The sequence below is a fragment of the Triticum dicoccoides genome, chromosome 3A, assembly GCF_002162155.2.
Source record: "Triticum dicoccoides isolate Atlit2015 ecotype Zavitan chromosome 3A, WEW_v2.0, whole genome shotgun sequence".
NCBI classification, from domain to species: Eukaryota; Viridiplantae; Streptophyta; class Magnoliopsida; order Poales; family Poaceae; genus Triticum; species Triticum dicoccoides.
Genome location: NC_041384.1, coordinates 583678341 through 583690724, shown reverse-complemented (window position 1 = coordinate 583690724; position 12384 = coordinate 583678341). Strand labels below are relative to the sequence as shown.

At 46.6% G+C, this 12384-nt stretch overlaps 1 protein-coding gene, 1 long non-coding RNA gene and 1 pseudogene across 3 annotated transcripts; 2 read left to right on the top strand and 1 right to left on the bottom strand.

The window, feature by feature from the left end:
- The window catches only part of LOC119272611, a 74652-nt pseudogene extending 64569 nt beyond the window's left edge, over positions 1–10083 (top strand).
- LOC119269358 lies at positions 6823–9387 on the top strand. 2 transcript variants are annotated; one of them, XR_005133570.1, is made up of 2 exons: positions 6823–8416; positions 8954–9387. It is a non-coding gene; the product is annotated as an uncharacterized LOC119269358 (long non-coding RNA). The 2 variants fall into 2 exon arrangements; XR_005133569.1 differs by having other exon boundaries at positions 6823–8424.
- A 489-nt stretch (positions 10084–10572) lies between the features above and the next one.
- LOC119269357 lies at positions 10573–12384 on the bottom strand. Its single transcript, XM_037551165.1, has 3 exons — positions 12031–12384; positions 11107–11692; positions 10573–10658 (listed from the first exon to the last, which is right to left on the bottom strand). Exons 1-3 carry the CDS (start codon positions 12382–12384, stop codon positions 10639–10641), a joined length of 960 nt encoding a protein of 319 aa, XP_037407062.1. The 3' UTR covers positions 10573–10638.

The window sequence follows — 12384 nt, the reverse complement described above, 5'->3', positions numbered from 1 at the left end:
ATATTGCTCAGGTTCTAGCCTTGTTATTCTCAAAATAGGGGTGTATATAGACTCTTATTCCGCTAATGGAGTGGGCACTGCTCCTGCTCCTTTTTCCTAAAATATGTATTCTATTCTCCATTTCTTCCCATTGTGATGCAAAATTTTCAGAGGTGTAGGCTCATAAAAAAGTAACCTTTTGGATGCAGCATAAGCAAAAAGGAATTGTGGGAATAAATATCTACTCCTACTGGAGTTATCCACTGACAAATGCGACGGTGGATCTAGAAGCAACTCAGAGATGTAAAGATTTCTTGTATGTCTGGTATGTTTTTCTCACTTACATTTTTGTCACTAATCCGATCTGTAAGTGCTGCCATTTTTATCTAGAAGTAATGTTTTTCTCACTTACATTTTTGACCACAAGTAATGTTGAGATCGTAAGTGTGGTACTGGCAGGATATTAGGGCTATTAGTGTTTGGGACTACCCACAAGTAATGAAGAAGAATGTCGGCTCTCGCCTTCCACCCTTCACAAAAGTTCAGTCTGAACTTATCAAGGGTTCCCTAGATTTCATTGGAATAAATCACTATTTTTCTGTCTACGTGAGTGATCGTCCTCTAGATACATGTGTTCGAGACTACAAGGCGGACATGTCAGTTAATTCAAGAGGTAGTTATTGTTGGATAATCAGCAACTAACATTCACTGAGGGCCAAAGGTCATTACATATACATTTGTGGCAAGTGCAAAAAAACCTTATACAATGGGGATATACCTAATAGGGACTATACACATCTAACACCCCCCTCAAACTCATGGTGGATCAACAACACTGAGTTTGGAGAGGAAAAAGCCATGCTGCGCTCGAGTCTGTGCCTTCGTGAAGAAGTCCGCCAGCTGTAACTCAAAGGGTACATAGTGAAGACCGAGAGTCTGATCTTGCACAACAGCACGCACAAAGTGGGCATCCACACCGATGTGCTTGGTGAGCTCATGCTTCATCGGGTCACGCGCAATACTGATAGCACCAGTACTGTCTGACAGTAATGGAGTCGAGGTAGTAGCAGACACACCAAAATCCTCAAGTAACCACCGTAACCAGATCACCTCAGCCGTCAACATAGCCATGGCTCGCAACTCAGCCTATGTACTCGAGCGAGAAACTGCAGTCTGTTTCTTTGTCTTCCAGGCAATAAGAGAGCCACCAAGAAAGACACAATAAACAAACAGCGAGCGTCGATCAGAGGGATCAGTAGCCCATGTAGCATCAGAGTAGGCCTGGAGCTCAAGAGAGCTGGAGCAGGGAAAGAAAAGACGCTGAGAGATCGTGCCACGAAGATATCGTAGAACACGGAGGAGATGACTATAGTGAACAGAGGTGGGGGCTGAAACAAACTGACTCAGAATATGGACAGGATAGGAGATGTCAGGACCCGTAACAGCAAGATAGACAAGACTACCAACAAGGTGACGATAGCGAGTGGGATTAGGAAGAGGGTCACCATCAGAGGCACGAAGCTGAACATTGAGCTCCATAGGAGTCACAACTATGCGCTCATCACCAAGAGCAGCGCGAGCAAGAAGATCCTGAATATATTTTTCTTGGGAGATGTAGAAGCCATCAGAGGTCGAGGAGATCTCAATCCCAAGAAAATAGCAAAGTGGACCAAGATTAGTCATGAGGAATTGGTCGCGAAGGCGCGCCTTAACAAAGACGATGTAGTCAGAGTCGTCACCAGTGATGATCATGTCATCAACATAGAGGAGGAGAAGGGTCCGACCATGAGGAGACGTGTGAACAAACAACGCGGGATCATGATCACCGGGCAAGAAACCAGCGGCAGTCACCACAGAGGCGAAGCGCTCAAACCAGGCGCGAGGGGCCTGTTTAAGACCATAGAGGGAGCGATGAAGTCTATAGACCATACCATCAGGAGCATAGTACCCCGATGGTGAATGCATATAGACCTCCTCACGCAACTCGCCATTGAGAAAGGCGTTCTGAACATCAAGTTGAGAGATAGACCAATGACGAACAGAAGCCACAGCAAGAAGAGTGCGAATGGTGGTCATGTGGGCAACAAGAGCGAATGTCTCATCATAATCGCGTCCCTGCTCCTGCTGAAAACCATGAGCCACAAACGCGCTTTGTAGCGCTCAAGAGAACTATCAGAGCGGGTCTTAACCTTGTAGAACCACTTGCAGGTGATGGGACGAACACCGGAAGGGAGGGAAACCAGATCCCATGTGCCAGAGCGCTCAAGGGCAGCAAGCTCTTTAGCCATCGCAAGCTGCCATTCAGGCTGAGTCATGGCAGTCCGATAGGAAGTGGGCTCAGCAATAACAGAGAGACCGTACCGAGCAGGAGAGTAGCGATCAGGCGGGGGCGAGGCCGAGCACGGAGGTTATGAACCGGGGGAGGCGTGAAAGGAGGTGCACCAGAGGTGGAAGGCGCGTCAGGGGAGACATCCTCGGTACGAGGGCGACGAGTATAGTGGAGAGGGAACGGTGAGAGAGGAGTACGGACTGGAGATGATGGTGGAGAGGTAGAGGAGGAAGAAGGAGAAGATAGGGTCGGTGGTGAATGAGAAGGAATGAGAGGTGCCGGAGGAAGAGGTGACACAGGAGGCACATAGCAGGGTGTATCGGGAAGAAGAAGGAAAGAAATATCGTCCACAGAGAAACTCAAGGAAGAAGTACGTGGGTAGTAAGAACGAGACTCGTCAAAAGTCACATCACGCGAGATGCGCAAGCGATGACCCACAGGATCCCAACATCGATAGCCCTTGTGCTCATCACTGTAGCCAAGGAAAACACACTCAACCGACTGAGCAGTCAGTTTGGTGCGTTCTCGGGGGGCAAGAAGAACATAGCACACACATCCAAACATACGAAGAGCTAAGTAGTCAGGAGAGCGACCAGTGAGACACTCCATAAGAATACCACCCCGCAAAGCAGTCGATGGCTGAATGTTGATGAGATAGGTGGATGCGGAAACAGTCTCAGCCCAAAAATGGGGTGGAAGGGAAGCAGCAATCATCAGCGCATGAGCTGTCTCAAGAAAATGACGATGCTTACGTTCGGCAACGCCATTCTAAGAATGAGCATCAGGACATGAGAACTGGGCAAGAGTACCATGTTCCGCAAGAAAACCACGCAATAGCTGAGAGATATACTCTCCAGCAGAGTCAGCACGAAAAGTACGAATAGGCATGGAAAACTGGGTGTGAACCATGGCAGCAAAATATTTGTATATAGAGAGAACCTTGCTACGAGATTTCATGAAGTAGAGCCAAGTGTAGCGAGAGAAATCATCAATAAACAAAACATAGTAGTGATGACCGCCTTTCGAATCAAAGGGTGCAGGCAGATTCACTAGTAGGATAAGGTAACTGATTCTGTTTGCCAAGTCTACAACCATTACAATGTAAGGAGACATCTTCAGATACAGACCCTAAGAGGACCTGACGAACTAAAGAAGACAAGCGAGAGCCATAGATGTGACCAAGGCGATGATGCCACTGCTGAAAGGACGCAGACGAAGAGGAAGCAAGAGCATGAGAGCTAGCAGAAGTGGTGGCAACGGAAGGAACACAAAGCCAGTCAACCTCCCAAAGGCCCTCTGACTCACGGCGCCGGGGGCCAGCACCAACCAAAGCCTTGGTGCGACGATCCTGAATGGAGCAAGAGTCGGTATCAAGAATGACACGACAACCAGAATCAGTAAGTTGGGCAGCAGAAAAAAGATTCATGGTAAGGCGAGGAACATGTGAAATACTCGGAACAGAAAAAGATGGAGTGGAAAGAATACCACGACTAGCAACAGGAAGAGGTGTGCCATCGGCAGTAAGAACATTAACATGCGACTCAAGAGGTCGGAGAGAAGACAGCGCGGAAGAATCAGAAGACATATGAAAGGAGGCTCCAGAATCCAGAACCCACGAGGATGTACCTGACTGTGTAGATGTCGGTGGCGGTGAAGAAGGGGATGTAGTCACAGCAGGAGCGGAACTAGTCGACGAGGAGCCTGAGGAAGCAAGTAGACGCTTGAGGCGAACAATGTCCTGGTCAGTGAGTGACGGAGTCGAGGAAGACACAGGAGTCCCACTGGAGGAGGAGCGCCTCTGGTCTCGCTTCTTCTGGCGACAATCAGACTCTGGCTGACCTGACCGGGAGCAGCAACCACAGACGGTGTCATGGCGCGACGTGCCCTTCTCAGCATAAGGAGGACGGCTCACCCCCTGGAGGAGTAGGCATGAGCGGCGGAGCGGTGAGGCGAGCAGACGACACAGGAGCCCGGGCGGCCAATACTGACGGAACCAGAAGCAACCCAGTTGAGCGAAGGCGGGTCTCCTCAGCACGAAGCTCAGCAAGTATCTCCGAGATAGGAACACGACCACGAGCCAGCAAGTGAGCACGTCAAGGCTCAAACTCAGACTAGAGACGAGATAAGAACTCATGGACCCGCTGAAACTCCAGATCAGACCGAGTAGTCTGACAGCAACGACAGGTTCCACAAACAATTGTCCGAAGAGAGTCAAGCTGGCGCCAGATGGCATAGCACTGTGAATAGAACTCATCAACAGAAGAATCACCTTGCTGGAGGGCGTGCTCCTGGCGCACCACAAATAGGTAGAGAGCATCACCGGAGGGCTGATAGCGCTGGCAAAGATAAGACCACATCGCTGCAACTGTGCCAAGTCCCATGAACTCCGAAGCAAACTGAGGGAGGACACTCGCAGTGAGAACAGTAGCAGCTCGAGCATCATCATTACACCTCTGAGTGTAAGCACACAGATTATCACGGTACACATAAAGAGCATCGGAATAAGCTGAGACCTTCTGATCATAAGCATCAACTGCCGCATCATCTAGAGCCTTGGCGGCATCTCGGTTAGCCTAAGAAGCATCAGCAGCAAGGACCGGCGGCACTGGTGGGATTGGGGCCACTGGCGCAACCGGGCATGGTGGACAAGGGACGTCGCCAAAGAGAACACCCCACAGAAGGAGTCCACGCATATGGATGCGCATGAAGCCCACAAACTCAGCATAGTTGGTGCCATCGAAGATCACCGAGCACCGAGGGACCGCGACATAGCCCGACGAGGACATGAGGAAGTCACTCTGCTGCAGTTGCTCTTTTTTTTGAAGTCAACGGAAGCAGAGGGCCGATCTGGATCGATCCAAATCGAGCGCACACGCGCTCGCTCGAGCGCTCGGCCTAAGCGTGCGGGGCCAGAAGCAGCCGGCCCGGAGTAGGAGCGGCAGCAACCCAAGACGAGGGGCGGCAGCGGTCGCGCGGGGCCAGGAGGACTAGGAGCGGCAGCGGCCTCGCGGGGCCAGAAGCAGCCCCGCTCGCCCGAGAGAGGCAGGAGCAGACGCGCAAGCGCACCCGAAGCGGGAAGCGCGCGGGTCAGGCAACGACACAGCCGGGACTAGCCTGGGCAGAGCAGCGGCAGCCGGGACGGACCGAGTTGGGGCGGAGCTGTGGCGGCCGAGCCGGGCCGGGTCGGAGCTGATGCAGAGGAGGAAAAGGGACAACAGATCCGGCCAGAGAGAGGAGAGAAGACGGCCGGAGGCGGCGGCCGGAGACTAGGTACGAGGGGCATGGAGTTGCATCGTGCGAGAGGAAGGGGATAACCTAGCAACTGATACCATATTGGATAATCAGCAACTAACATTCACTGGGGGCCAAAGGCCATTACATATACATGTGTGGCAAAGTGCAGAAAACCCTTTATACAATGGGATATACTTAATAGGGACTATACACATATAACATTTATCTCTTTTTGATAGTAATACTAGGATTGTTGCTTAACCACTCGTAATTGTGTGCCATGTGGTTGTGCAATTTGATTCGTTTTTCTTGTCATGAATCACGATTATGTGCTGTGCATACAAGCAAACCTAATTGCCAATCCAAAAGTTTCTGATACTGTTCTAACAAGTGCTTCTTTTGTATGATGCAGGTTCTAGGACCGACCCGTAAGCTGGTCAGGTAAAAAATTATGTCATCAATGTCTTTTGCAAAGAAGTTGCCAACTCCAGTTCTTTGGGCCATTTACTATCCATCCATTGGATTAGGGCATGTACAATGGTTGATAAGACAGTCTTATCTTAAGTTTTGCATGTAATTTAGAGATGACAAAAAAGTATGTCTACAGTGGATTATAACTTAGCCTTATCTTCAATAACTAGCAATTCCTTAATACATAGTGAGACAAATTGTGCTAAGAAATTATCTCTTGTTTTATCTTAAATAAGAGAAGACAAGACTTTTCTTACGAGTTCTCTCTCCTCCACCTCATTATTTATCCTATGTGACATTCCTAAGATATCACCCTTGTACATGCCCTTATATGTTCCGAATTGAATCAAGAGTTTGTACAAGAAAGACTAACATATACAAAACTGATATCAGAAACTCGACGATAACCGACACAGTCTTTGTTGGTCTGCAGGGTCTTCCAACAGACGCTCCAAGTGATCCCAAAGGATTGTAGCTGGTACTGGAGTACCTGAAAGAAACCTACGGGAACCGTCCCATCTATGTCAAGAGAATGGCAAGCAGAATTCCCACCCAGCAGAAGCAACTCTCCATTATTAACAAACAAAGTAGCATCTTTAATCGTGCAGTAGTTTGTTTTAGGCATGGGATCTGCCGACGACAGCCTAGATGACACCGGCAGGATCGGTTACCTGAGCAGCTACATGGAGAGCACACTAGGCCTCATTTGGTTTCCAGGGATCCCGGGGGATCCCCGCTATTTTCCCGGATCGAGCAACCACGGGCCGATCTGGCCCAGGGATATCGACCGCGTCATTTGGTCCGCGTCCGTCGAGGGGTAACCCTGCCCGACCCCCGTCCTTTTCCACTGGAAGGAAAGGCATGACCCAAGAGGTCGGGGAGGATATCCACGGCTCGACCGAGACGAGCGAACTCCAGCGCCGTCAGCCAAGATCCAGCGCCCCCGGCTGCCTCCGAGCTCCACCGCCGGCGACAGAAGTGACGCTCCCGACCCCCTCCCTCCGGTGCTCACGATCCAACTCCGCCCCTCCAGCGACGGCGACGGACCGCGGCCGTCACTGTTCTCCTTCCCCGGATCTACCCTCCGCCTCGCAGCTTCGATCCCCTCCGGCGATGGCGAAGGCGTCGGTTCCGCGGACGTATTCTATCTCATTCTTCTCATCTGCTCATATATTTTGTACAGAAGTAAAAAAAAATTGCACTACATATGTGACATCAGATTTCATATGTTATAGGAGGTACACAGCACTTTATTTACCAGATCATGAAAGCAAACTTTCTTATTTATGTACTTTGCCACATTCTTGCCAAGTTCCTGCTTTTTAAATTGGCTGCATGCCTAGTGTCATCGTGCTAAACTAGATACATGCCTACTGTCTTTGTATATGTAAACATTCGGTCAAAGAATAAGATGCGGTCTGAAAATTCACATATGGAAGAGACTAGTCAGCCTGTACGCCTTGTCCTAATTTTATTTTTGAAGGATATGGTCTGAAAAATTACATATGAAAATTATTTCCATTCAAGTTCTCCCCTTTTGTTTTGTACCAAGCTATTGAACCAAGGTTTAGGAGCATCAAAATTAGATAATTATTCCCATTCAAGTCCTTGCCACTATACACTGCATAGATTATTGCTGTTTCTCTTTTTGCCATCACAATTACAATTGGGAGCAGCAAGATTAGATAATTATTTAGTCATACTAGTATGTATATTGTCATAACTTGGACGAATCAGTGATCGGTAGTCGCTGCTAACCGGCGTTCTGGTGGAGTGCAAAAGTGGTAATTACATTCAGGACATGAAAAATTGAGTATGAATGTCAGCTTTCTGTAGTTCAGTCAGCTTCCTATAGGTTTGTTTTTCTCACCCTGCATAGCTAGCTAGTACATATGTATTCTTCTGTAGTTTCTTGTGCACTCTGCAGATTTAGAGCTAGGAAGAAGCAGTGAAGGGAGGGACCTCAGTAGGACAGCATGAGTTGGACGGTCGCTACGACGTGGGAACTGTTGACCGGTAAACTCTGAATCAGTTGAGCACCCAAATGCCAAATTTTCCATTGTCAATCTCTCAAAATAGAAATATGTTACATAATTAAAGCCTCTGAGCCCTATTGATGCACAAAGGCATGGGCGACAAAGTCCGTCCGACCTCATCGTGATGCAGGACCGGCGGCCACCCTTGACCCTCTGCTAGAGTTAGGTCCCATCCTGAGCGGTCCGCTGCTCTGGGCGACATCGGAGGTGGGCTGGTCGGTGGCATACATACTAGAACTTGAGTTGGGATCACTGCTGGTGCTAGCGGTGTTGATGGTGCCATTCATGTCTCGCTGCAAAGTTGTTGAACAAGGCAAGACCGATCACCCATGAACTGAAGCACACATGCGTGTGCAGTGTGAGCTAAGTAAGCTGGTAATTCATTCGCGCATTGTGCATGGTACTCATTCATATCGCTGGCTTCTCTTGATCTTCAGTTTAAAAGATGAACCCTCAATTGTCAAGTTGAGTTAACAGGGGCAGTGGGGTAATGGGAGTTTGATTGTCAAAGGGTAATGGGAGTTTGATTGTCAAATTCAGAATGTCAAGTTCGGTTAACAGATGTCATGATGGATCACGTGACATCTGTTGAGTTTGTAGTCTGTAATTCTTGGGTTGTTGGTCTAAATCTGGAGTTTCTAGAGAATCAAAAGAACCTTCTAGAGTAGACGACAACAGACAAATGTTACAGCTGTATGTAGAGTTACACTTTTTGTTGTAATCCAATGATGCTGAATTGTGTGGAACTAATCTACTATTACCTGTATCTGTTCTTGATTTTCAGTTAGAAAGCTTGAAGAAAAGATCTGTTGAATTGTATGAAACCATTTACTAAACGGTTGTATATTCTGAAATAGTTGCTGACTTCCTCATTGTTTATAATTCTGCCACCTTTGAGTTGCAGTTCCCGGCCGATGAGGAAGATAAGGACTACTGACCGCTGCCTTACAACTTATATCTTCAAGAAGTATCGCTAGCCCGGACACGAATATTTGATAATCGATAACTTTTTGTATGGAGAGAGAGGTCTGCGACAACCTCACAATTCTTGTATGATTCATTTGTATCGGCGTTGGCTTGACAGTTCTAAATTTGGGAACCTGTCGAACAATGATGGCTATTCTTATTCTAGCCCATGAAAATGGTCACATGATGTTTTTGTTTGTACACGAGAGATCTTTTTCAGCTGCAACATCATATATATTTCATACTAAATTCTGACATTTGTGTATTGCTGTTCTTATTCTAGTCCATGAAAATAGTCACATGATGTTTTTGTTTGTACACAAGAGATCTTTTTCAGCTGCAAAATCATATATATTTCATACTAAATTCTGACATTTGTGTATTGCTGTTCTTATTCTAGCACATGAAGATGGTCACATGATGTTCTTGTATGTAATGGTCACAACTTGATTGCAGCGAGAGATAATTTTCGAACAACAGAGCCATATCTTTCATACTAAATTATGACTGTACGCTGGAGCGCCTTCCCCTGCTTACCAAACTGCCACAGGGAAAGGGGGTGATATCCCCGTCGGAGATGGGGATCACCTGTGTTGGTGAAAATCCCCCGCAGGGGTCTTTCACCCTGGGTTATCCTTCCCTTGTAACCAAATGAGGCCTAGGCGATGAGGTGCGTCGAGACACACATGCAGTTTCTTCAGCATTTCGTTTCAAAACAGTAGTAGTACAACAAAGCAGCTCTCCCTGTTCATTCATGCATGCACTCCAAAAGCAAATGGAATTCGGAAGTTAAAATTTTTCTGGCTTACGGTTGTGCATGCAGGAACGGAGCCAACGTGCGAGGCTACTTCGCGTGGGCGTTCATGGACCTGTTCGAGCTCCTGTCGGGGTATCAGTCGAGGTACGGGCTGTACCGGGTCGACTTCGCCGACGAGAGGCGGCCGCGGCAAGCCAGGCTCTCGGCTCGCTGGTACTCCGGCTTCCTCAAGCACAACGGTACCACTGCGCTCGCGTCGAGAGCGCAGGTGAACCAGGCGCTGAACTTGGTGTCCTGACTACCCGCAAAAACTGCGTATGCTGCTGCTGTGAGACTGCGTATGCTGCTGCTGCTGTGACACTAAGAAGAACTTATGACGCGTTTGGTTCGCCTATGGTAACGTATTCAGCTTTGTATTCAGACTGCACTGTATTAGATGGTGTATTGAGTGAACACGTCTTCTGTTTGGTTGAACAAAGGTATGCATTCTGAATACAGTGCAGCGTTTGGTTGACCCTTGTATTGGGATTACACAATATAGCATTAGTACATGGCTGACATGTCCATGTCATATATCATAGGTAACAGATTTTTTCTGATGGATCTTAATAGATAAATATTTGAACAAATTCAAGCTAACTCCATAAATGGGGTTATCAGCAAAAAAATGTATTAGCACATGCATAATTAATAGCCAACAAAACAGATCATTTTCTCATTGTTGAAAAGTAGCAATAACATTTTTCATGTGATATCCATCTGGTACCACATCAGCTCATCATCACCACAAGTACCAGCAATCCCTCATCTTCTAATTGCATTATCCACATCATCAGCTCCTCATCACCACCAGTAGCAGCAGATCCTTATCTTCTAATTGCATCATCTAGCACATCATTGGACCAACAAAAATTTGTCATTTCTCTAAACAAGACATGTTGTAGTTCTGAAGAATTGCAAATGTAGAAGCTTTGCATATATGATTTGCCATGAAAAACAAATCTTGAATGCCCCAGATCTAAGAAGGATATTGTAATAGCAAGTTGGATTTCATCTGTTCATGACAACACACATGAAATCTGCCTAACAATAAACAATAAAAACTGAAATGGCAGTGTTGGACATTTCTGACATAAATCAATGTGCATGGCCTAGTTATTGGAATATATACAAGCAAGTTCAGTCGCATCACATGGGATTTGTTCAACAAAGGTATGACATATAACAGTTTAGTATTGCTCAGACTATTCTTTTTAAGAGAGAAAGAACAAGATAACAGCACATAACTATCACTTAACATCAGAACAAGATAATAGTGCATGAATTTAACTTACCAAGCGTTTTCTTAACATACTCCCTCCTCAGATTCTGCGGGAGTGCAAGCATCATATGCATTTCTTCTGGAGCTTTGGCAAATATGCTGGCAGCATTCACGATTTCAGTCCCAGTGAATCCAAGCCTTGATAATTCATTGATAGCTTTCTCTTTAAACTTCTGTCTAGGATCTTCCTCCATTGCTTTCTCTTGGGCAATAGCTTCGCGTTCCATTGTTGCTGCCATTTGGCCAACATTCTGAGTGACACTCTTCAGCTGGCTGTTTACATCTCCAAACATGGTGAGAAAAGGATCCTTTGATTCTGACCTACGAGACCCGTTACCTTTCTTTCTCTTCTTAGAGTTTGTAGAATCAGCGGTGACATGGCTGTCAACAGACCGTCTAGGTGTCTCTCTTGACGTTCTGTCATCTTCCTCTTCATCATTCATCTCATCCTCGATGACAATCTCATTCTGCAAATTTGTTATAGCTTCGCCAAAACCTTCCGCACCCTCCCCAGTAGCTATATCTTTGCTATAAATTGCAGCCAACTTATCAAAATAAGGGAACGGCACACCATACAAGCCCTTGGCCTCATTGTGAAGCTGCAAAATACAATAAGCACGGAAATCATATTTTTGGTTAACTCTACTACAACCATAATCAATAGATAAAATATTGTTCAAGAAGTTCCATACGTTCTCAGTTTTCTAGGTCATGCGGTGCGACAACTTACAAGGTAAAGAAAAATCATGCAGTGAACCAGAAAAAGCACTTTCTCCAATCTATATCTATGAAATAATGTGACTGGAAGGGAAAGGAGGTATCCAATAGGACCTCACTTCTAGTAGAAGTAGTAATACAAGAGATGTCAGCTGGATAATCCATATGGCCACAAGTAGAAAATGTAATGCAAAAGTAATAGGCATCTGGAGTTATATACCTTACAATGTTCCTCGTATGATTGCTTTTCACACTGGATCATTTTCCTATTCTCATCCCAAGAAAACCCACTTCTTTTAAGCATAACTTCAATTGCTCCATACTTGGTCCTAAAGTATCTCACCCTTGACTCAATGTGTGGGGCAGCACTAAGACCACAACCAGGTACCTTTTCAGCCAACCTACTTTCCAGCACTGAGGAATACCCATTCTTGAAACCATTATCACCTTTCCACCGTGGATCCAATGACAGATCATAGAGAGCATTGACTAGCTCATCGTCCTCCATTGTTGTCCACTTTCTTTTGTTTTTCCCCCTGCCACGTGCAACACTTGAGCTATCCATGTTGTCCAT

Bases quoted from the DNA above. Each gene is read 5' to 3' on its own strand.
- LOC119269357 (XM_037551165.1), bottom strand. From the start codon at position 12,384: ATGGACAACATGGATAGCTCAAGTGTTGCACGTGGCAGGGGGAAAAAC. The intron at 11,693-12,030 runs GTATATAACTCC...TGTATTTTGCAG, and splicing joins CATACGAGGAACATTGTAAG to CTTCACAATGAGGCCAAGGG. The intron at 10,659-11,106 runs GTAAGTTAAATT...ATGATGTGCTAG, and splicing joins GTATGTTAAGAAAACGCTTG to ATGATGCAATTAGAAGATAA.